The 25185-nt window shown below is 41.7% G+C and overlaps 1 protein-coding gene across 3 annotated transcripts in view; it reads left to right on the plus strand.

Moving 5' to 3' along the window:
• The window catches only part of PPP1R1A (protein phosphatase 1 regulatory inhibitor subunit 1A), a 478692-nt gene that overhangs the window by 371761 nt on the left and 81746 nt on the right, over positions 1-25185 (plus strand). For all 3 annotated transcript variants that reach the window (XM_069758700.1, XM_069758699.1, XM_069758698.1), the window contains one exon: positions 7191-7228. In XM_069758700.1, the coding sequence (XP_069614801.1) occupies positions 7191-7228 (38 nt within the window). The remainder of the gene's footprint in view (positions 1-7190; positions 7229-25185) is intronic.

A 25185-nucleotide genomic window follows, 5' to 3' on the forward strand; every position in this document is an offset into this window, starting at 1 on the left:
AAATGGCGCTATAAAAATGTATAATAATAACAATAACAATAATATAAAATTGTCCTCCTCTGTATTGATTACCCTGCAGAGTTTAGTGTCATCTGCAAATATTGAAATTCTGCTCTGTAAGCCAGCTCTTAACCCACTTACACATATTTTCCCCTATCCCCATTGTTATGATTTTATGTATCAACATTTTGTGTGGCACCGTATCAAAAGCTTTTGAAACGTCTATACTGTATACACTATGTCCACTGGGTTCCCTTGATCCAGTCCGGAACTTACCTCTTAATAGAAATTGATCAGATTAGTCTGACATGAACGGTCCCTAGTAAACCCATGCTGATACTGGGTCATGAGGTTTTTTCTCTTCAGATACTCCAGCATAGCATCCCTTAGAATGCCCTCCAGGATTTTACCCACAGTAGAGGTTAAAGGGAACCTGTCACCCCGAAAATCGATGGTGAGGTAAGCCCACCGGCATCAGGGGCTTATCTACAGCATTCTGCAATGCTGTAGATAAGCCCCCGATGTTACCTGAAAGAGGAGAAAAAGATGTTATATTATACTCACCCAGGGGGCGGTCCCGCTGCTGGTCCGGTCAAACGGGTGTCTCTGGTCCGCTCCTGCACCTCCCATCTTCATTACAAGACGTCCTCTTCTGATCTTCAGCCACGGCTCCGGCGCAGGCGTACTTTGCTCTGCCCTGTTGAGGGCAGAGGATAGTACTGCAGTGCGCAGGCGCCGGAAAGGTCAGAGAGGCCCGTCGCCTGCGCACTACAGTACTTTACTCTGCCCTCAACAGGGCAGAGCAAAGTACGCTTGCGCCGGAGCCGTGGCTGAAGATCAGAAAAGGACGTCTTGTAATGAAGATGGGAGGCGCCGGAGCGGACCAGAGACACCCGTTTGACCGGACCAGCAGCGGGACCGCCCCCTGGGTGAGTATAATATAACGTCTTTTTCTCCTCTTTCAGGTAACATCGGGGGCTTATCTACAGCATTACAGAATGCTGCAGATAAGCCCCTGATGCCGGTGGGCTTACCTCACCCGCGATTTTCGGGGTGACAGGTTCCCTTTAACTTACGGGCCTTCTTTACCAAAAACTTTATCTTAGTCTCATCTATCCACAAGACACTTTCCTAGAAGGAGTTTGGCTTACTCATGTACATTTTGGTAAACTGCTGTCTATCTTTCTTATGTCTTTCTGTCAGCATTGGGTCCCCTTGGGTCTCCTGCCATAGTGCTCAAATGTTGATGGATCATTCACTCTGACAATAATGCACTCTGAGCCTAATAATAATAATTTAATAATAATTTTTATTATTATTATTATTATTATTAGGCTCAGAGCCTACAGAACAGCTTGAATTTCTTTGGAAGGTGATTTGAGCTGCTTATCCACCATCCACTCTCCTGCTTTGAAACCATCAATTTGTCTCTGCTGTCTATATCCAGGGAGATTATCAACAGTGCCATGGGTTGTAGACTTTTAGATTATATTGCACACTGTGGACAAAGGAACATCAAGATCTCTGGGAATGGATTTGTAACTTTGAGAAAATTTATATTTTGCAAAAATTTGAGCTTTCAAGTCCTCTTCTTCTCTGTTTGTTCTCCATGCATAGTGTGGCACACACAGACACACAGTGCAAAGATTGTCACCTTTTTCCCTCTTTATCTGGTTGCAGGTGTGATTTTCATATTGCCCACCCTGGTTACTTGCCACAGGTGAGTTTGAATGAGCATCACGTGCTCGAAACAAAGTTGTTTACCCACATTTTTGGGAAGGTGCCTACAATTTTGTCTGGCCCATTTTTGTAAGGTGCGGCCTTACAATGCGCATCCTAGGCCAGCACTTCCAGCTGCGACTAGGACTGGGACATGCCTGTGCATGCTCAGGATTGTCCTAGACCAGGATACGGCTAGAAGTCCAGGCCTAAAGATAAGATGCTAAGAGGTCAGCACATGCCAGCTGTTAGAAAAAGGTGCCAAAGACCGAATGGGGGAGAGAATTCAGTAGAGATGTCTAGAAAGGTGAGTGGAAAGGTGGCTTTTTAATTTTTTTATTTTTTAGCCTTTTGCTAGTCCTATACAGTTTAGCAAAATGATGGCACAAATTCCGAAAAATTCTTCAGAATATGGATTTTGTTTAAAATCTAAGTAGAATTCAATTCCACTTGAATAAATTAGCCCAACTCTAGAGGTAACCGGGATTAACCAAAGAAGATGATGAATTCAAGCATCAGCTTACTTTTAAACCAAGACGTCTACTCTTCAATCAGTATTACAAAGTGATATCAAGTGTCTTGTCCTTATTAACACTTTCTTCTGAGCCAATAATAATAATCTTTATTTTTATATAGCGCTAACATATTCCACAGCGCTTTACAGTTTTGCACACATTATCATCGCTGCCCCCATTGGGGCTCACAATCAAAATTCCCTATCAGTATGTCTTTGGAATGTGGGAGGAAACCCACCAAATACGGAAACCCACCAAAACTCCTTGCAGATGTTGTCCAAGGTGGGATTAGAACCCAGGACTCCAGCGTTGCAAGGCTGCTATCCACTGCGCCACCGTGCTGCCAATGAGAAGATGGATGTAGGCAGGTCATTTTGTAGCAGGGATGAAATTCAATGGAGGTTTTGTGATTAAGTAAATTTTCATGGCTGGAAATTAATTTACACATTTTGCAATTCATCTATCACTCTTCGTAAAAATCTAGAGTTAATGCAAATTTCCACAAATTGTCAAAATTTGGTCAGTCTCAAATCTATTAACCACGACTGTACATTTTGATATACATGAACTGTACGGTGTGATGTTCCATTGTTGTTATAGAAATATTATACTTGGCATCTTGTTGCTACAGATAGAGCTTTGTGTTCATGAAAAGTGGGATTTCTCCTATAAAGGGATTAAACTAATCAGACTGATGTCTCTTATATCAAGCTCTCACCAACTGCTCCTCTGCTGTCTGTCTTCTTTGTGTGAGATGCTCTGGAAAAAAATCTATCTTTCCCAAGATGCATTGCACAAGTCCTCTAATATTACTGTATTATGTGAAAGTCTTGTAATCACATAATGTGAGTTATTTGTAGCTGTGGAGGAAAGAGAAAATGTGCTGATACATAGTGTTATCTGTGCCTCTAAAAGCATATGATATAGAGATGACATCTTGAGTCTTCTTAAAAATGCTGAACGTACAATAATGGCTTTCCCTATAATTTTCCTGTTGTAAGTATTAAAAATATATATTCAATTATTGGCTTTAAAATGTAAAGGTACCGTCACATTAAGCGACGCTGCAGCGATATAGGCAACGATGCCGATCGCTGCAGCGTCGCTGTTTCGTCGCTGTGTGGTTGCTGGAGAGCTGTCACACAGACAGCTCTCCAGCGACCAACGATGCCAAAGTCCCCTGGTAACCAGGGTACACATCGGGTTACTAAGCGCAGGGCCGTGTTTAGTAACCCGATGTTTACCCTGGTTACCATTGTAAATGTAAAAAAAAAAAAAACAGTACATACTTACATTCCGGTGTCTGTCCCGCGCCGTCAGCTTCCCTGCACTGTGTCAGCGCCGGACGGCCGTAAAGCAGAGCAGTGACGTCACCGCTGTGCTTTACGGCCGGGCAGCGCTCACAGTCAGTGCGGGAAGCTGAGGCCGGGGGACGTGACACAGGAATGTGAGTATGTACTGTTTGCTTTTTTTTAACTTTTACGCTGGTAACCAGGGTAAACATCGGGTTACTAAGCGCGGCCCTGCGCTTAGTAACCCGATGTTTACCCTGGTTACCAGTGAAGACATCGCTGAATTGGCGTCACACATGTCTGCGGGAGATCCAGCGACGAAATAAAGTTCTGGACTTTCCCCAGCGACCAATGATCTCCCAGCAGGGGCCTGATCGTTGGTCGCTGTCACGCATAACGATTTAGTTAACGATATCGTTGCTACGTCACAAAAAGCAACAATATCGTTAATGATATCGTTATGTGTGACGGTACCTTAAGCCCCTCTCTAATAGAAAAAAAAACCACATTAATTCCCTCTACCCCTGGTAAATACCAGCATTCACTGATGGCGTCAAAATTGGTTTCTTCAAGACCGATATGGTCTGTTTACATTGGCCAATAATTGGGAGTGTGCCGAGGAACAATCTTTGCAGACTATTGTCCTCTCTACACAGGTCTGCAAACACCAGATAAGCTGGCAAAATGTTCCCTCATTATGTGCAAAGATTTTTAAGCTGTCTTAAAAATCTTTGTTACTGGCAGAACATTGTCCTGTTCAATCAGAAAATCTGCTGCCAATAATGAGATATTCTATGCACAATGAATGATCATGTTAATAACATTCTATATGCTTAGAACACCTCTCGGTCTGTCTAAAGAGGTCAATAAAATGGCTGCCAGTTGGCTTATATACAGCCGATCACCAGACATTTAATAACATAGGCCGTGCTGTGTGAACCCGCCTTTAGTCTCCAGCCTAATGAATTCAGATTCTTCACTATCATATTTAAATTTATTAGTAAATCTGAAATCTTTTATAGAAGCGTAGATATGAGGAATATCTGAAAGCAGGTGTAAAAATTAAAAAAAACACACTATACAGTCCCGCTTTTTGGTGTAAGCTAGGCGATGGTCAAGGTCATAATATAAAGTTCTTGGGCGCCAATGCAAAATGTACAACACTGCCCCCAACAAACATGGCATTTAAAATACTGACACCTTCTTATGTAACAGTGGAGACTTTCCTCCTCCTGCAGAAGTCAAGGCTTGGGGCTTCACCTCCCATATCTAATGTCCTAGAGGTGTTTGGCGGCAAAGTGTTCATTGGTAGTGAGTGCCAAGAAAGGAAATCTTCCATGGTTAGGATGTTTAGACATAGGCAACAGCAGCAAATCGAATCTATATTCTGGGTGAAGGTAAGACTGCCTACGCCTCTGATGTCACTCAGTCTTAGACACGAATGTTTGGCTCAATCAAGTGCTCGTGTGTTCGATATGGATAGTAAGACAAAAACATGGAAGAGCGCAGCATGAGAAGCACCAGGTGATTTCATTGGGATGTTTCAACGAAAGGTGGGGGGACTAGCCTCTCACCTGGAAGGGTTGTGCATCCCTGCACAACTCCGGTAGCGGACGACTCTGTGCACTCCTGCTCCGATACCTGAGGAAGGTAGCAGTCCACTGCCGTAACGCATAGTGATTTGTTTACCACTAATCCATTGCAGTGTGCTCTATAGCCATAGCGCTCCTTAAATTGACCACATACATATTTTTTCCAAATAACATCGATATGGATAGGGAAGAAAGCTGCAGCAGACACCTCTAATGGAGGCTTAACTTCTGGAAGAAAAATAAACTAACCGATCCTTCTCTTCCCAACAATATCTGTAGTTGAACAGTCACCAAACACATTGAATGTTGGACAGCTTCACCAATATTGCCAGTTGCACCACTGGGTTATTATCCATCGGGTCACTAGAGACATCATTACTGGGTAATCACAGAAAGATACATACAAAAATATAGATGGAAGAAGTCTTTGTGGTGGTGGGCACAATCAGGGAACCATTGACTGCCCCTGTTTTATGTAGGCATACTTCTAGAAGGTAGTTACTTCTCTTTAATGTCAAATGTTAGTCACACTGTGCTTTTAGGTTGATTTCAACCACAAATTAAACAAAAACAAGATATATCAAGGTGTATGATTTTTCATAATTATTTTAGTTAGTCAAATATTGTATTAGATAAGTTGCCCATTAAACTATACTTTCTGTGATTCCTGCTAATTAACCGCTCATCTGACCATTGTTAAATTTCTAATTATGAAAGAAGAGTCATGTACAGGAAGGAGGGGAGGCAATTATTTCGAAGGTAGAAGAAAAATGTAACCCTTAATTATGGCATTCAGTATATTTTCATACATATTTGTATATTCATATCTACAGTTGCAGTTTTAGTTTGTCTCGTGTTTCTGAATATAAGACACATGGATCATGTTTCATTAAGCTTTAGGCTTGTTTCTGAATGTTTTTCTGTTCTTGTTCAGTTAAAAATATGTTGGGGAGATAGTTTCTCATATGTTTATGGAACTGTAATAAAATTGCATTATGAGCTGCCAGAAAGATTTCACATAACGTTGCATAAACCGGTCACCAGCCAGTATCTGTATATATCCAGATACAAAGTGCATGGAGCATATGTAAGCAGATGATTCGAGGGATCAGATTCTGAGGAAAGGCAAAAAGTGAATAGTTAAATTAATGAGGTAAGGTGATAGGCCAGTCTAAAGAAATGTGATACAAGGAACTAATTGAATTGTCTGGGGTAGCGCATTCTAGAGAATTGGAGCAGCTTGAAAGAAATTTGGGATGGGAGGGGCAGGTTCGTATTGTAGAGGATGTTAGGCTTAGGTGATTAGCAAAACTGAGAGCAGGGGTGGAGTGGTAGGCAAAAACTAGGGAGGAGATGTAGGGAGGTGCAGAACTGTTGGGTGAGAGTGCTAAGTTTATATTAGACTCTGCAGCAGATGCGCCATCAGTGCAATTACTGGCACAGCATGGCGTCATCAGTGTAGCAGTTGGTGCTGCATTCAGTGTATAATTGTATGTCACCAACATGAAGATTGTACTGAAAACCAAATCTGCTCCATATTTTTTCAGCTATTTATTGTTATTTATTCATTATATTCATTTATTTAGCATATCTAATTATCTTGTCATCTGGTGCCACAACTGTGTCCCGTATCCACACTCTCTCATCTATATGCCACTAGTCTCATATCACAAACCTCAAATTTTGTGGGTTTCCTTTTTCTATATTTGCTGCTATAGCTATACTGTATGTGTTAGCCCATCGCAGGCATTCTTAGGTTCCCAGCGTGGTGGCCTTTATTCAAGTAGCTTTTTCATTCTTAGCTGGCACTCTCACACACAGCATGCTTTTTACCAGTGGCTATTTTCTTTCATTCTTTTAAGAAAAGCACTTGTTTATATATATATATATATATATATATATATATATATATATATATATTACAGTATTTCAGTTTTGAAACATCTCTATCACTTTGTAACGCATAATTTTAAATATAATATTGCATATTTATGTAGGTAACAAACTGCATTGATATGATGAATGTTTTTTTTTATTATGCTTAATTGCTTCTTCGTTTCATTTCCCAACAGAAATAGATGAAGATCGGACCCCGAACCCGTTGCAAAAGGTAACTGCAAAATGAATACGAGTATAATCAGAAAATATTACTGTATCTCATGTTATTATTAGAACAGTAATCAAATTTATTTCTAAACCTTGACAAGTATGGCTAGAGCTGCACTGAATTTATCATTTACATCTATGTGGCCTCTAATGTTTGTGTGATCACTGTCATCTTTTAAAAGTAAAAAAAACTTTTGACATCAGTCAAAAACTGTTGTTTTGTCAGCTTTGTCGCAGATACACAGTCGGTGGGTCACGCTCAACCCACCCCTGTTACCACCTAGTCACAGAGGTCACACAGATCCCACTGCTGCCACCAATTGTAAAGAATATACCGCCGGGGGAGAGGGTGTTCCTCAGATCCACCCGCTGTTACCTTTTATCTATATAACGCAACTCCGCTACCTCCAATTGCCTGGGCAATTACGCAATTGCTAACACAGAAAAAACTCAGAAAAAATACATACCATGAGATACGGCCTTCCCAAAACCCTGTCTGATGACAAATGCACACTTAGCAGGACGCAGCAGGCCTCCACTGATACAGGCTAGGAGCGGCACAGGTGCAAACTACTTGATAAAAACAACCATCCCAACCAAACATTGCAGGGGTTGGCTGCCTAGCAGAAAAAATGCACATTGATATAACTCACATAGGACGCCAGTCACACTGATAGGTGCGGTGCACAGTGTCTGTATGCAACCTATTGATGATGCCCCTTGTATTAACAGGCGGGCTGCCCAGCACTATAAAATGCAGCGCACAGTGAAAGACGCCCCAGAAAAACCTAGCCAACATAAAGAGGCCTGGCCACATCCTGCAGAAAAGGATATGATATAGTGCAAAAATATGCATGCATATGATAAATACATACACTATATGAGGTATTGGTTTAATATTTTGGCCAAAATAAAGTAAGCCCGCAACCCAACGTCAAGGGTCCCCATAATATTGCGGGTCCTAACACTAATATCAAAAACAGCTAACATAGAAAAAACTCAGAAAAAATACATACCATGAGATACGGCCTTCCCAAAACCCTGTCTGATGATGGTGGGAGACTCACTACTGAGAGGCACAGAAGCAGCCATCTGCAGACCGGACATAACTGCAAGAGAAGTATGCTGCCTTCCAGGTGCGATGATCAAGGATGTGACCGATAGGATACCAAAGCTCTTCAGCTCCAAGGACGTCCACCCATTTCTTCTGATACATGTTGGCACCAATGACACGGCAAGGAAGGACCTACCGACAATCTGCAAAGACTTTGAAGAGTTGGGGAAGAAAGTAAAGGAACTGGATGCACAGGTAGTTTTTTCTTCTATCCTTCCAGTAGACGGACATGGCACCAGGAGATGGAACAGGATCCTTGATGCAAACAACTGGCTAAGACGATGGTGCAGACAACAAGGATTCGGATTCCTGGACCACGGTGTGAATTACGGTACGATGGACTCCTCGCCAGAGACGGACTACACCTCAACAAACCTGGGAAACACACATTCGCCAGAAGACTCGCTACACTCATCAGGAGGGCGTTAAACTAGAAGAAGAGGGGACGGGAAGAAAACCATTAGACTTGAACAAAGAAGACCCAGGAAAACATACTCAGAAGGGAGGTAAGAACATTTCTAAAGCAATCCACAGCGAGGAGATTGGAACAAAACAAAATCCTCTAAACTGCATGCTCGCAAACGCCAGAAGCCTGACAAACAAGATGGAAGAACTAGAAGCAGAAATATCTACAGGTAACTTTGACATAGTGGGAATAACCGAGACATGGTTAGATGAAAGCTATGACTGGGCAGTTAACTTACAGGGTTACAGTCTGTTTAGAAAGGATCGTAAAAATTGGAGAGGAGGAGGGGTTTGTCTCTATGTAAAGTCTTGTCTAAAGTCCACTTTAAGGGAGGATATTAGCGAAGGGAATGAGGATGTCGAGTCCATATGGGTCGAAATTCATGGAGGGAAAAATGGTAACAAAATTCTCATTGGGGTCTGTTACAAACCCCCAAATATAACAGAAACCATGGAAAGTCTACTTCTAAAGCAGATAGATGAAGCTGCAACCCATAATGAGGTCCTGGTTATGGGGGACTTTAACTACCCAGATATTAACTGGGAAACAGAAACCTGTGAAATCCATAAAGGCAACAGGTTTCTGCTAATAACCAAGAAAAATTATCTTTCACAATTGGTGCAGAATCCAACCAGAGGAGCAGCACTTTTAGACCTAATACTATCTAATAGACCTGACAGAATAACAAATCTGCAGGTGGTTGGGCATCTAGGAAATAGCGACCACAATATTGTACAGTTTCACCTGTCTTTCACTAGGGGGACTTGTCAGGGAGTCACAAAAACACTGAACTTTAGGAAGGCAAAGTTTGACCAGCTTAGAGATGCCCTTAATCTGGTAGACTGGGGCAATATCCTCAGAAATAAGAATACAGATAATAAATGGGAAATGTTTAAGAACATCCTAAATAGGCAGTGTAAGCGGTTTATACCTTGTGGGAATAAAAGGACTAGAAATAGGAAAAACCCAATGTGGCTAAACAAAGAAGTAAGACAGGCAATTAACAGTAAAAAGAAAGCATTTGCACTACTAAAGCAGGATGGCACCATTGAAGCTCTAAAAAACTATAGGGAGAAAAATACTTTATCTAAAAAACTAATTAAAGCTGCCAAAAAGGAAACAGAGAAGCACATTGCTAAGGAGAGTAAAACTAATCCCAAACTGTTCTTCAACTATATCAATAGTAAAAGAATAAAAACTGAAAATGTAGGCCCCTTAAAAAATAGTGAGGAAAGAATGGTTGTAGATGACGAGGAAAAAGCTAACATATTAAACACCTTCTTCTCCACGGTATTCACGGTGGAAAATGAAATGCTAGGTGAAATCCCAAGAAACAATGAAAACCCTATATTAAGGGTCACCAATCTAACCCAAGAAGAGGTGCGAAACCGGCTAAATAAGATTAAAATAGATAAATCTCCGGGTCCGGATGGCATACACCCACGAGTACTAAGAGAACTAAGTAATGTAATAGATAAACCATTATTTCTTATTTTTAGGGACTCTATAGCGACAGGGTCTGTTCCGCAGGACTGGCGCATAGCAAATGTGGTGCCAATATTCAAAAAGGGCTCTAAAAGTGAACCTGGAAATTATAGGCCAGTAAGTCTAACCTCTATTGTTGGTAAAATATTTGAAGGGTTTCTGAGAGATGTTATTCTGGATTATCTCAATGAGAATAACTGTTTAACTCCATATCAGCATGGGTTTAAGAGAAATCGCTCCTGTCAAACCAATCTACCGTAATCAGTTTTTATGAAGAGGTAAGCTATAGGCTGGACCACGGTGAGTCATTGGACGTGGTATATCTCGATTTTTCCAAAGCGTTTGATACCGTGCCGCACAAGAAATTGGTACACAAAATGAGAATGCTTGGTCTGGGGGAAAATGTGTGTAAATGGGTTAGTAACTGGCTTAGTGATAGAAAGCAGAGGGTGGTTATAAATGGTATAGTCTCTAACTGGGTCGCTGTGACCAGTGGGGTACCGCAGGGGTCAGTATTGGGACCTGTTCTCTTCAACATATTCATTAATGATCTGGTAGAAGGTTTACACAGTAAAATATCGATATTTGCAGATGATACAAAACTATGTAAAGCAGTTAATACAAGAGAAGATAGTATTCTGCTACAGATGGATCTGGATAAGTTGGAAACTTGGGCTGAAAGGTGGCAGATGAGGTTTAACAATGATAAATGTAAGGTTATACACATGGGAAGAAGGAATCAATATCACCATTACACACTGAATGGGAAACCACTGGGTAAATCTGACAGGGAGAAGGACTTGGGGATCCTAGTTAATGATAAACTTACCTGGAGCAGCCAGTGCCAGGCAGCAGCTGCCAAGGCAAACAGGATCATGGGGTGCATTAAAAGAGGTCTGGATACACATGATGAGAGCATTATACTGCCTCTGTACAAATCCCTAGTTAGACCGCACATGGAGTACTGTGTCCAGTTTTGGGCACCAGTGCTCAGGAAGGATATAATGGAACTAGAGAGAGTACAAAGGAGGGCAACAAAATTAATAAAGGGGATGGGAGAACTACAATACCCAGATAGATTAGCAAAATTAGGATTATTTAGTCTAGAAAAAAGACGACTGAGGGGCGATCTAATAACCATGTATAAGTATATAAGGGGACAATACAAATATCTCGCTGAGGATCTGTTTATACCAAGGAAGGTGACGGGCACAAGGGGGCATTCTTTGCGTCTGGAGGAGAGAAGGTTTTTCCACCAACATAGAAGAGGATTCTTTACTGTTAGGGCAGTGAGAATCTGGAATTGCTTGCCTGAGGAGGTGGTGATGGCGAACTCAGTCGAGGGGTTCAAGAGAGGCCTGGATGTCTTCCTGGAGCAGAACAATATTGTATCAGACAATTATTAGGTTCTGTAGAAGGACGTAGATCTGGGGATTTATTATGATGGAATATAGGCTGAACTGGATGGACAAATGTCTTTTTTCGGCCTTACTAACTATGTTACTATGTTACTATGTTACACACTTAGCAGGATGCAGCAGACCTCCACTGATACAGGCTAGGAGCGGCACAGGTGCAATCTACTTGATAAAAACAACAACGAAGCAATTACGCAATTGGCCAATGAGTGATGGACAAGGCAGCAGCTGCTTTGACTACTAGCTAAGTTATTGGGGAAATTGCAGTGGATGTACTGTATATACACCCCTTCACTCTGTACCAGTCTGTCATTGTTAGTATGTCTACAGTAGGTGATATCTGTATTTTGTATGTAACCCTTTCTCATGTACAGCACCATGAAATAAATGGTGCTCTATAAATAAATAATAATGATATAACATGGGAACAAAACAATATAATATATGCAATTATGTAAAATAGAAAGGAATAAACAAAGGAAATTGCTTAGCCTGGTCACAGAAATGGCTCAGACCCTCCACAGTGAATTATGTCTTCCAAAAGCTAACAAAGGCACAAACACAGTTTCTGCTTTTAATTAGCTCTTAGTTACCCCCACACATCTCCCCTTGATGACCTCATGTGGGGGCTGTTTGTGGGATGTTCTCAGCCCTTCTGGATTTTAAGAGCTCCCCAGCCTACAGCATATCTTCACCTCTGAAGGTCCCAGGTTCCAGATATTGACATAATATTTTCTATTGTAATTTTACTGTTCCATGCCGTGGTTTGTTTCTTGCTATTCTCTCCCCGGCCTTGTCATGCGGAGGTTAACCTTCTTTGCCTCGTTTTGGGATCTGTTTTGCCATTTCAGTCCACAGCTGCATGCAGGCAGTGTCAGCTATAGTTCTTGCCCCCGGCTCAAGCGACTGACCCTGTTACATCCTTATTTGTCCTCTGCCCATTTACTCTGTTCCCCTGCCTTCCCATTCCTGCTTCCCCACTCTTCTTGCTGTGTGCTGCTCATGCTGGGACCTTGGTATCTGACCCGGCTTGTCCTCTGACCTATTTCTCTGTGTTACGTCTCTGACATTTCCGCTCCTGGCTCTGACATCTTTGGCTTGTATCTGACCACGTGTATTGTTGTTTCCCTTGGTAATGCGTTTCCCATCTGTTCCTGACCCGACCTGTCTGACCTCTCTCTCGCCACTTAGTGGAACCTGCGCTACCGCACTGAGGTTTACGCCGTGACTGCTACCTATCTTCCCTCACCAGCACCCCCTGGGATACGACGCACGATACTGCGCTGCGGGAGCATTACATTTACCTTTGCATAGAGACTAATTATGACCTAGTTTGCATAATGTATCAAACCGATATTAAATTGTAGGATTTCTAGTGGCCCTACGGTGATGCGAGTGAATGCTTCGCTACAATGCAGAAAATATATATCTCAAAATTATCGGATAGATGTAAACTCCAATATTCCTATCAGAACACTGAAACCGGTAGGTCTGGGACAGATTCTTTCATGAAGAAGGAAGCTCATCTCTTCCTTGGAACAAAGGAAGAATCTGCACTTCTCCGCCTATACGTAAATAAATCTCAATCTGGCTGTATTTTTCCCAGCAGATATCCTGTTTTAATCACCTGGATACTGCAGGGGGCCGCTACCTCAAAGGAGATTTTAATTAGTTTTTCTCTCCCTAGTTATAACTAGTTTTCTCTCTTTCCCATATGTTCAATGTAGGTCTACTTCAAAGAGTTTGAAGTATAAGCTCTTCTTCCTGATGTTTTATGTGAGGGTGACATCCAGAGATGTTTCATGGGATGTAATTTTTTCTCTATAACAAGTTTCATGATATAATATATAATGTAACACTGGACAACTAAGTTGTCTTTTCTCAAAATTTGTTTTTATACATGGTACTTACTATAAAAAAAAGAGCAGAACAAAAGTTAAGCTTTTCTTCATAAAGCAAATAGGAATTCAATCTGAGCTTTTTCTTATAACCTAGGTCTAGAACCAGGGACATAACTATAGGGAGAACAGGAGATGCAGTTGAGTTCAAGCCTGGAGCTAAGGGGGCCCAACATGTTCTTTGGGTACATAAGAGGAGACCAATACTATTAAATACACGTGATAGTTCGGGTCCCTGTTGCACATTTTGCATTGGGACACACAAACGTCTAGTTACACTATTGTTTAACACTCTATGCTGATTAACTTTTTCTATATCTTAATAAAAAAGTAGTGAGAGCGTCATTTTTCTCATTTAGAACTCCAAATAATTTTCATAAACATTTGAAGGGAATCTTTCAACAGAGCCCCTAATTCCAATGATGTATCACTTACTGGACTGCCTGCTTGACCATTATGAGATTATTACTAGAGGACTAGTAAACCTGCTGCCATTTAGTCCTCCGTATGCAATGCACAAGCTTCATATAATCCCGCTTCTACCATTGATTAGCAGATTTCTGCCTATGCACAGTGCACACATGAAGCTACCAATCAGTGGTTTGGGCGGGGTTATGCATGCAGAGTTCAGCATTCAGAGAACTCCTCTCAGGTGGGGTAGAAAAAAAATCTGGTGACAGATTTTCTTTATAAGATGACATTCTACCTACCAACAGCCATCACTGGTGGGTGCTCAGTGGGTGTTCGCTATAAAAATCATAAAGTCTATAGTAAGCCTCTAAGATTCCTTCATAACAACCCAGAATATATTCATTATGTACAAGATATTACCTTACCTCATTGTGAGATCCTGATCCCCCGCCGTTGACATACCATTTCATTCCAAATGTCATTTTTAAAAGCCTTTCTCTCTCTGGGAGCAATGGCTTTCGAGTTCTACCCATCTAACCAGTCTCTGTATCTTTTGTAAGATATATCTGAAATAGCTGGTGAGACCCTGATATCACAGCATGTAGACGAGGCTCTCGCCTGCTGAGTTCTCGGCATGGAAAGCATACAGTGATTAGTATGATTTGTCAGATAAAATGACAATTTACTGATTTATGAGAGTATAAAAAATAGAATTTCATGTTATTCTCTCTATGCTAAAATAAAAAAAGATTCAGCATTATGCTTATAATAATAATAATAATAATAATTTTATTTATATAGCGCCAACATATTCCGCAGCGCTTTACAAATTATAGAGGGGACTTGTACAGACAATAAACATTACATCATAACAGAAATACAGTTCAAAACAGATACCAGGAGGAGTGAGGGCCCTGCTCGCAAGCTTTTTTATCAGTTTGAATGATCTATATATAAAATATATATAGAAGACCATAAGTAAACTGTAAACACTTAAGGGGCGACTCATCAAAGCTTTTACATCAGGAAACTGGTGTAAAATGTTGAAAAACATTTATGCAAACCTTCTCAAACATTTTACGATTTTCAGTGTGTTCGCGCCAGTTTGAAGCAGCTCCACCCAAATGGGGCGGAGCTGTGTAGGAGGCGGGATAGGGTGTGGCTTATGTCTGCCAATCAAATCCTGCAAACTTTCCAGCTCATTTTAATACCAGAATTGCTACTCCAGTCTCTAAGTGGAGTAGATTTTCTAGCGTGCTGCATGGAGGCGGATGTAGAATTCATTAAGCAGCATGCGCACCTTAATGAATTTGGTGTATCATACTCCAGTACTTGTCAGTTTTAATGAAGAGGCGAATTGGAGTCTGATGCATCAGATTTATCAAGCTATACATGCTACTTAATGAATTCGGTGCATGCACCTGGCCAGAAATGTTACTCCAGTGAGAGACTACAGTAACATTTCTGGTGTAAGAAACGCCAGTATATTTGCTGAATTTGACATTTGGGCATAGCCACCACGCCCCCTCCCACCCCAGTTCTTCACCTGCTCAATTTGACTTAGTGGCTTCAACCACCGAAAGTTGCAACATTTTCGCACAACTTTGCACTGCACAAAATTCAGAGTATTTTACTCCAGTTTTAGACACTTTGATGTTTTGACCCATTAGGGTTTTTTGGTTATTTTTCTCTTGATATGGCTGCTTTTAAAAATATCTGAACACTTAGATCCTGATTCATTATTTGCATTGTTTCTAGATCATTTTTCTTTTTTAACCTTATTTTATTCGCGATGCACATGGTTCTTGAATTTTACACAAAATCAATAATGTTCTTTGTTTTTGCCTTTCACCCTCTTTGCACCCAAATTTTAGGCATACATAAAATTACTGCAGGGGGAAAAATTGGAATACGTTTGCACAAATATTTAGCAACTTTACAAAAGATCACCATCAATGAATCACTCAAAAACATATGGGAATCACAAACCCACAGTGACAAACATAAAAAAGCAGGCAAACACACATAAACTAGACTTTAAATAAGACTCAAGAATTTTCTAGGTTTATGCTGCTGCCAGTTATCTTACCTATAGTCAGAGAGTGAGGTGCTCTCCTGAGACCCACAGAGAAGAGTTTTATCCCCTTCACGACTTTGGGATTTTCCACTTTGCTTCCCCTTCTTCCCAGAGTCATAACTTTTTTTAAATTTTTTTGTCAATATGGCCCTGTGAGGGCTTGTTTTTTGTGGATGATTTCATAATTTGTTATTAAATTTTATTGCAATGTTGCTGCGACAAAAAATAGTTGTTTCAATTTTTTCTGTCGTTAGGCCATTTACTAATTGGAATAATTTAGTTTATATTTCGATAGATCTGGCATTTCTGAATGCAGCGATACCAGATATATGTATTTTTTATTGTTTTATTTTGAATTGGGCAAAAGGGAGGTCATTTGAACTTTTATTTTTTTTATTTATTTTATATTTTAAAAACATTTTTTTTCTACATTTTACTTGCTTTAATAGTCTCCTTAGGAGACTTGAAGCTGCAATCTTCTGATGACAAGTGCTACACATAATAGGGCTTCAGCCCTGCTATGTGTGTCAGAAACCATCATCTTCTATTATTGCTGGACGAGGGCCGGCGTTCATAGCAGATCAGCCAGCAATGCCAACCAATCGGTGCCCCGCAATCATGCGACAAGGGAAGGGTTTGTGACGTGCTTCAGGCGCAATCATGTTAACAGTTGCTGTCAGAGACTGACATAGGCATTTAACATGTCAACAGCTGTGCGTGGATCACAAATCCCCACGCAGCTCTTAGGGTCAAATCAACGACGGAGCCCCATCAAATGGAGAGATATATGGCGTCTCTATATTTCATAGGTTGTGTATGGGTTATATACGTGTTTTTCTTAAAAAATAAAATGAATGAATGAATAATATATACAGTATATACTCGATTATAAGCTGAGGCAGCTAATTTTGCCACGGAAAACTGGGTAAGCTTATTGACTCGAATATAAGCCGGGCATGCATTGTCTCCTCATTCCTGTCCTGCTATGCGTGGCTTCCCTCGTCGCTGTCCTGGTATGTGTGACACCCCCATCCTGTCCTGCTATGTGTGGCTCCCCCGTCCTGTCCTTCTATGTGTAGCTCCTTCATCCTGTCCTGGTATGTGTGGCTCAGCCTTCCTGTCCTGATATGAGTGGCTTCCCCCCATCCTGTCCTGGGATGTGTGGCTCCCCCTGTTATATGCATGGCTCCCCCAGTCCTGCATGGCTCACCCCCTGTCCCATCGTTGTATGCATGGATCACACACTCATCCTACTCACGCCATCGCTGCATCTTTGTTGTCGCGGGGCGGCAGCTCTCCTGTGATGAGCGGTCACATGGTACCGTCCATTAAGATAATGAATATGCGCTCCACGCCTATTGGAGTGGAGATGCGTGCATATTCATTACCTTAATGACCGCTACAAGGTCAGCACAGGAAGAGCCGCCGACGCCGGGACGGAGATGTCTTCTGTTAGCCGGCTGCCGCTCCCCCTCCCCCGCCGGCTTTCTGGACAATGACTCATGTATAAGTCAACAGGGCCATTTTCAGCACAAAAAATGTGCTGAAAATCTCAGCTTATACACGAGTATATACAGTAGATATATTTTATTCTTGTAAAGAAGATATGTTATCAGGTCAAAAGTGATCGGTTTTTGCTCTAATTTTATTCCTTTTTCTCCACTAAGTAATCCATTTTGTGTTTTTTTTTATTTTAAATCAGCCGTATGGTTACAGAAATATGGGCAAGTAAACAGCCTTATTTTACTCCATTTGTAACAGGGAAGGCACCATATTTGTCTCCACCATTCAGGATTTTAACCATCATACCATCATAGAACTGCCGGACGTTTCTGATGAACTTGCTCAGGCAGCCAAACGTTGCCTTGATTTTCCACAGGCCGTGTCTGCTGACTGTGTCGAAACCCTTGGCCAATGCTCTTGGCAGTTGAAGTTGAGGTGCCACACAAAGACCATACCTGCCATCCCAGGATCAGCACGGAAGCCGCATTGGCTTTCAGGTAGAAGTGGACAGAAGGGAGATGCCTCGATTGTTTTTGCAAGATTGGCGGTTGCCGGTTTTTCATAGATAAGGAACATGTTTATTAATGACCTTGTAGGGGGCATACAGAGCAGAATTTCAATATTTGCAGATGACACTAAACTCTGCAGGGTAATCAATACAGAGGAGGACAATTTTATATTACAGGATCATTTATGTAAACTAGAAGCTTGGGCTGATAAATGGCAAATGAGCTTTAATGGGGATAAATGTAAGGTCATGCACTTGGGTAGAAGTAATAAGATGTATAACTATGTGCTTAATTCTAAAACTCTGGGCAAAACCGTCTATGAAAAAGACCTGGGTGTATGGGTGTATGACAAACTCATATTCAGTGGCCAGTGTCAGGCAGCTGCTACAAAGGCAAATAAAATAATGGGATGCATTAAAAGAGGCATAGATGCTCATGAGGAGAACATAATTTTACCTCTATACAAGTCACTAGTTCGACCACACGGAGAATACTGTGCACAGTTCTGGTCTCCGGTGTATAAGAAAGACATAGCTGAACTAGAGCGGGTGCAGAGAAGAGCGACCAAGGTGATTAGAGGACTGGGGGTCTGCAATACCAAGATAGGTTATTACACTTGGGGCTATTTAGTTTGGAAAAACAAAGCGTAAGGGGTGATCTTATGTTAATGTATAAATATATGAAGGGACAGTACAAAGACTTTTCTGATGATCTTTTTAATCATAGACCTGAGACAGGGACAAGGGGGCATCCTCTACATCTGGAGGAAAAAAGGTTTAAGCATAATAACACTCAAGTGGATGCGGTGAAAGTGGTTTTAATGTATAATAAATACAGTAGTCACAACAACAAACATTTCGGTCTTTGGAAGACTTTCATCAGTGTGCTACAAAAATAAAAATAAAAATGATAACAGTGAACCAAACCTAAATGAATAAAGTATATACAGAATTCGATGTATACAATAAACTTGGCACTCAAAACGGTAGTAAGGTGAAGTTAATCAGCTTTATTGCAAGTCCCAGATACAGTTTCGAAACTGTATCTGGGACTTGCAATAAAGCTGATTAACTTCACCTTACTACCGTTTTGAGTGCCAAGTTTATTGTATACATTGACTGACGGGTTGGAGACCCTACTTGAGCACCATCTCTCACCAACTAGCAGAGTGCCGTGTTTTGTTTATTATTATATACAGAATTCATCATAATGAAGAAAGGTCATACAGAATGTTGAACATAACACATTGGGATAATCCAACATAATCGACCCAGATCCATATTCAGAGAAAATGATAGCGTTTGTACAAGAGATATAAGGCGGTAAGATACTGTAACAAACCTATTACGAAAGCAGGGTATGAAGTTTTTTACCCATTAGGAATATGCTGCGATCTAAGGTTCGGAAAAAGAATGTGGATGAGGTGTTGTTTAATCTAATACAGCGAGCCGAGTGTGTGATTAGATAATGGGAGACACATACCAAAATGCAGGTAAGCCAGTAATGCTGGTAAGAAAAGGCCGTTTGCTGTGGCCTGTCTGTAGATTATATATAAGAATAGGTTAACGTGGTCCTAGCAATAGTAGATGAGAGACTAGCCGGAGGAATGGAATATACGGGACACTCTAGTTTGTTACAATATCTTTCCACCTTATATCTCTTGTACAAACGCTATCATTTTCTCTGAATATGGATCTGGGTCGATTATGTTGGATTATCCCAATGTGTTATGTTCAACATTCTGTATGACCTTTCTTCGTTATGATGAATTCTGTATATACTTTATTTAGGTTTAGTTCACTGCTATCATTTTTATTTTTATTTTATTCTTGTAGCACACTGATGAAGTTCTTCCAAAGACCGAAACGTTTGTTGTTGTGACTACTGTATTTATTATACATTAAAACCACTTTCACCGCATCCAAATGTGCCAAGTTTAACTATCCACTACAATATACGGTTTGGGAACCTACTATAGGCACCTCTCTCATAGGCTGTGCTGAAGCATTTTTTTCACTATAAGCATAATAACAGACGCGGATTCTTTACTGTTAGGCTGTGTGCAGATTTTTCACATTTTTTTCACGTTTTTTCGTTATAAAAATGCTATAAAAACGTGAAAAAACACATACATTATGCATCCCTTCATTTAGAATGCATTCCGCAATTTTTGTGCACATGATGCGTTTTTTTCCGAGAAAAAACTCATTGTGGTAAAAAACTCAGCATGTTCATTAAGTTTACAGATTTTTTGCAGATTTCCCACTATATTATTGCATTGGGAACCTCCAGAAAAATCCGCAAAAAAAAGCACCATAAACGCGGTAAAAACACAAGAAAAATGCGGATTTCTTGCAGAAAATGTCCAGTTTTTGCTCAGGAAATTTCTGCAAGAAATCCTGAATGTGTGCACATAGCCTAAGAGCAGTGAGACTATGGAACTCTCTGCCGTATGATGTTGTAATGAGCAATTCATTACTTAAATTTAAGAGGGGACTGGATACCTGTCTTGTAAAGTATAATGTTACAGGTTATATACAGTATACCAGATTCCTTGATAGGGCGTTGACCCAGGGAACTAGTCTGATTGCCATATGTGGAGTCGGGAAGGAATTTTTTTCCCCAAGATGGAGCTTACTCTTTTCCACGTGGTTTTTTTTGCCTTCCTCTGGATCAACATGTTAGGGCATGTTAGGTTAGGCTATGGGTTGAACTAGATGGACTTAAAGTCTTCCTTCAACCTTAATAACTATGTTACTATGTTTGCATCTTTCAGCTGTTGTGGAACCTGTGCATTTTTCCACATGGACTGGCATGGTTTAGTCATCATTTCTATCAGGATAGGACCTACTGCTTTGTATAAGTCGGCAGGTTTAGCATTGTTTCCGGGTGCTTTGTCACAGGAGAGTTCATTTACCGCCTTCCTGACTTCATCTTCTCTGGTAAGAACATTGAGGTCCTTGTTGATTTCTACTTGGAGCAGGCGAGCAATGTGCTCATTTTTGATAATGGCAGAGAGATTAAAGACACTGTTGAAGTGCTCAGCCTACCGTTCTAGAATCGGTTTCTTTTCTGTCAGCTGCTTAGTTCCGTCCGCGTTGAGGAGAGATGAGGAATTGTATGACTGTGGTCCATATACAGCCTTTAGCGTATAATAAAAGCGCTTAAGATCATGGCTGTCTGTATAGCTCTGGACTTTGTCATCCTTCTTGCTGAACCAGTTGTCTTGCATCTTGCGTAGCTTTATCTGTACCTTTCTTTTTGTGCTGGTGCAGGCATCCTTCTTGGCTAGCGACGTGGGGTCATTTTGATGCACTGTGTGTTGCTGATGTTTCTCTTCTAGCAGTGTCATAATTTTCTTTGTCATTTTCATCGAACCAGTCTTGGTTACTTCTGCAGGGCAGTATTGTAAATAGCATCTTTAAGAGTCATCCACTGTTCTGCAACACCGATCTCATCTGACTGCTGGTGTGTTTGACAGTCTGCCATCAAGGTAATTGGCAAATTCATCTGCAATGCTTCTGCTTTGCAGCTTGGAGACATTCAGCCTCTTTGCAGTCTTCTGCCCTTGGGGGTCTCCTCAACAGCAGAATGCTAAGACTGCACTTAAACACAAAGAGGCGGTGGTCGGTCCAGCAGTTGGCACCACAAATGGCTCTCGTTACTCTAACGCTCATCCTATCCCTCTTCTTTTCAATGACTTAATCAATGACATGCCAGTGCCTCAAGCATGGTGCATCCACAATGTGTTCTTGCGAGTGGGTAGATGGAGCAAAGCGTTAGTGATCAAAAGGTCATATGTGGCTCACATCCTGAGTAGCAGAAGGCCATTGCTGTTATTCTTGCCAATGCCATGTCTGCCAATGATTCCTTCCCACTTTTGATAGTCTGTTCCCACTCTGGCATTAAAGTCTCCGAGTATAATGAGCTTGTCTGATTGTGGGATTACTGAAATAAGTGTGTCAAGTTCATCATAGAACTTATCCTTAATGTCACTTGAACTGGTCATGGTGGGAGCATTGGCACTAATCAACGTAGCACGCTTCTTGTTTGTAAGTGGGAGCTCAAGTGTTAGCAGGCGATTGTTGATGCCCTCCTGATGCTGGGTGAGTTTATGAACTAGGTGAGATTTGATAGCAAATACCAGACCTGCTAGTCGTCGTTCAGTGCTGCCTCGACCACCACAGAAAAGTGTGTATCCACCACTACTCTTTGTCAGTTGGTCCTTATCTGTTAAGTGCGGTTCGCTGAGAGGTGCTATGTCCACATTGTAGTGTATATATATATATATATATATATATATATATATATATATATATATATATACACACACACACACACAGTATATACAGTGGGACTGTGGTACGGAAAGTAACATACCTCTTCGTTTCATTGCAGCCATTTGTTAAATTCAAAAAAGTTCATTTTTTCTCATTAATGTACACTCTGCACTCCATCTTGACAAAAAAAAAAACAGAAATGTAGATATTTTTGGAAATTTAATAAAAAAGAAAAACTGAAATATCACATGGTCATAAGTATTCAGACCCTTTGCTCAGACACTCATATTTAAGTAACATGCTGTCCATTTCTTTGTGATCCTCCTTGAAATGGTTCTATTCCATCCTTCATTGGAGTCCAGCTGTGTTTAATTAAACTGATAGGACTTGATTTGGAAAGGCACACACCTTTCTATAGAAGACCTCACAGTTCACAGTGCATGTCAGACCAAATGAGAATCATGAGGTCAAAGGAACTGGCCAAGGAGTTCAGAATTGTGGCAAGGCACAGATCTGGCCAAGGTTACAACAGAATTTCTGCAGTACTCAAGGTTTTTAAGAGCACAGTGGCCTCCATAATCCTTGGCAGCATCGTGCTATAGGGGTGTTTTTCAGCCGCAGGGACAGGACGACTGGTTGTCATTGATGGAAACATGATATGGGGGTGTTTTTCAGCTGCAGGGACAGGACGACTGGTTGTCATTGAAGGAAACATGAATGCGGCAAAGTACAGAGATATCCTGGATGAAAATCTCTTCCAGAGGGCTCTGGACCTCAGACTTGGCCAGAGGTTCACCTTCCAACAAGACAATGACCCTAAGCACACAGCTAAAATAACAAAGGAGTGGCTTCAGAACAACTCTGTGATCATTCTTGACTGGCAAAGCAAGAGCCCTGACCTAAACCCAATTGAGCATCTCGAGAGAGACCTGAAAATGGCTGTCCACCAACGTTCACTGTTGTGAATTCTGTTATCGAACTCCCTCCTGTGGTCATGAGTGGTACTGCGGCGAGTTCTGTCCATGGACTCCCTCTGGTGGCTGTGAGTGGAGCTGCTGCTTCTGAGGTTCCTTCCACAGGTGACGTAGGTTATTCTTTGACTGGCTGCCCTATTTAACTCCACTCAGATCGTTACTCCATGCCAGCTGTCAATGTTCTTGTACTGGTTCAGTTCGCTCTTGGATCTTTCTGGTGACCTGTCTACTCCAGCAGAAGCTAAGTCCCTGCTAGTCATTTATTTGTTTATTGTTTCCTTGTCCAGCTGGCTATCATGATTTTTCCTTGCTAGTTGGAAGCTCTGGGATGCAGAGTGGCACCTCCGCACCGTGAGTCGGTGCGGAGGTCTTTTTGCACACTCTTCGTGGTCTTTTTGTAGTTTTTTGTGCTGACCGCAAAGATACCTTTCCTATCCTCAGTCTGTTTAGTAAGTCTGGCCTCCCTTTGCTGAAACCTGTTTCATTTCTGTGTTTGTGACTTTCATCTTAACTCACAGTCAATATATGTGGGGGGCTGCCTTTTCCTTTGGGGAATTTCTCTGAGGCAAGGTAGGCTTTATTTTCTATCTTTAGGGCTAGTTAGCTCTTAGGCTGTGAAGAGGCGTCTAGGTTGTGTTAGGTATGCTCCACGGCTATTTCTAGTTGTGTGATAGGATTAGGGGTTGCGGTCAGCAGAGCTTCCACTTTCCAGAGCTTGTCCTGTGTGAGTTTAACCATCAGGTCGTTCCGGGTGCTCCTAACCACCAGGTCCATAACAGTTCACCATCCAATCTGATGGAACTGGAGAGGATCTGCAAGGAAGAATGGCAGAGGATCCCCAAATCCAGATGTGAAACACTTGTTGCATCATTCCCAAGAAGCTTCATGGCCTCATCTTCCTCCTCTGTGCTTCTTCCCTCTAAGCTCCTCTACTATTCAACTCCTTCAAGTTATCTCTTTCCAGGGGTTGCAGCTCCTTCGTGGCTTCTCGGCCCCTCCATCTGTCCCAGATGTCCTTCTCCTCTCCTGACTCCTCTGCAACTCTCTGACTCCTCCTCCAGACCAGGATACATAAAGTCTAAGGAAGCTCCCCTGAATAAGTATCCTGAGCTCCCCCTCCTGGCCTGGATTCAGATTGTGTTGAATGTGAGTGCCTTACCTGATAGAGATAATTCCCCTTGCCTCCAAGCATGACATCACCCTCCCCGAAAGGAAGGCAACATCACTGCAACAACCGGTTACCTGGGGTGTTGCACTGCCTTATGGGGATCACCAACTTGCCTGGCAGGCACACCTCAGTCAGTTCCAGACCCACCAAAGAACGGTAGCTTCCCCAACACAGTAGCCGTCACCAGCTCTGCAAGTCCTTTGCCTCACCTCGTGCTCTTCAGGGATCCGGTCCTACTCCCAGGACCTCCCAACACAGAGGCCACTCAGGATTATGGCCTCACCAGGTGCTATTCAGGGATCCGGTCCCCACTCTGGACCTCCCAACAACCAAGTCTCTCACAGGACCTTACAGCAAAGATCCATTCAGGTCCATACACAGCAACCACACAGGAACCATGCACAGAAACCATGTGACCTACAGCCTGGTCACATTACATACTTGTAACCACTCCCATAGGTGGGAGGTGTGTGTGTGGATAGTTCGATCCGCCCAGCTCTCAAAACTAGCCCTGCCATCCTCCCTCTAAAACAACACAATTACTTGTAGTAAATCCAAGAGAAAGAAATATAGCGCACTCCTCGGTCCGGACATAAATCTTTAACTTTATTGGAACATCTTACGAAGAAAAGCGGGCGGGAGACAACGTGTTGGGGGG

Source organism: Ranitomeya imitator, chromosome 3 (assembly GCF_032444005.1).
Source record: "Ranitomeya imitator isolate aRanImi1 chromosome 3, aRanImi1.pri, whole genome shotgun sequence".
Lineage (NCBI taxonomy): Eukaryota > Metazoa > Chordata > Amphibia > Anura > Dendrobatidae > Ranitomeya > Ranitomeya imitator.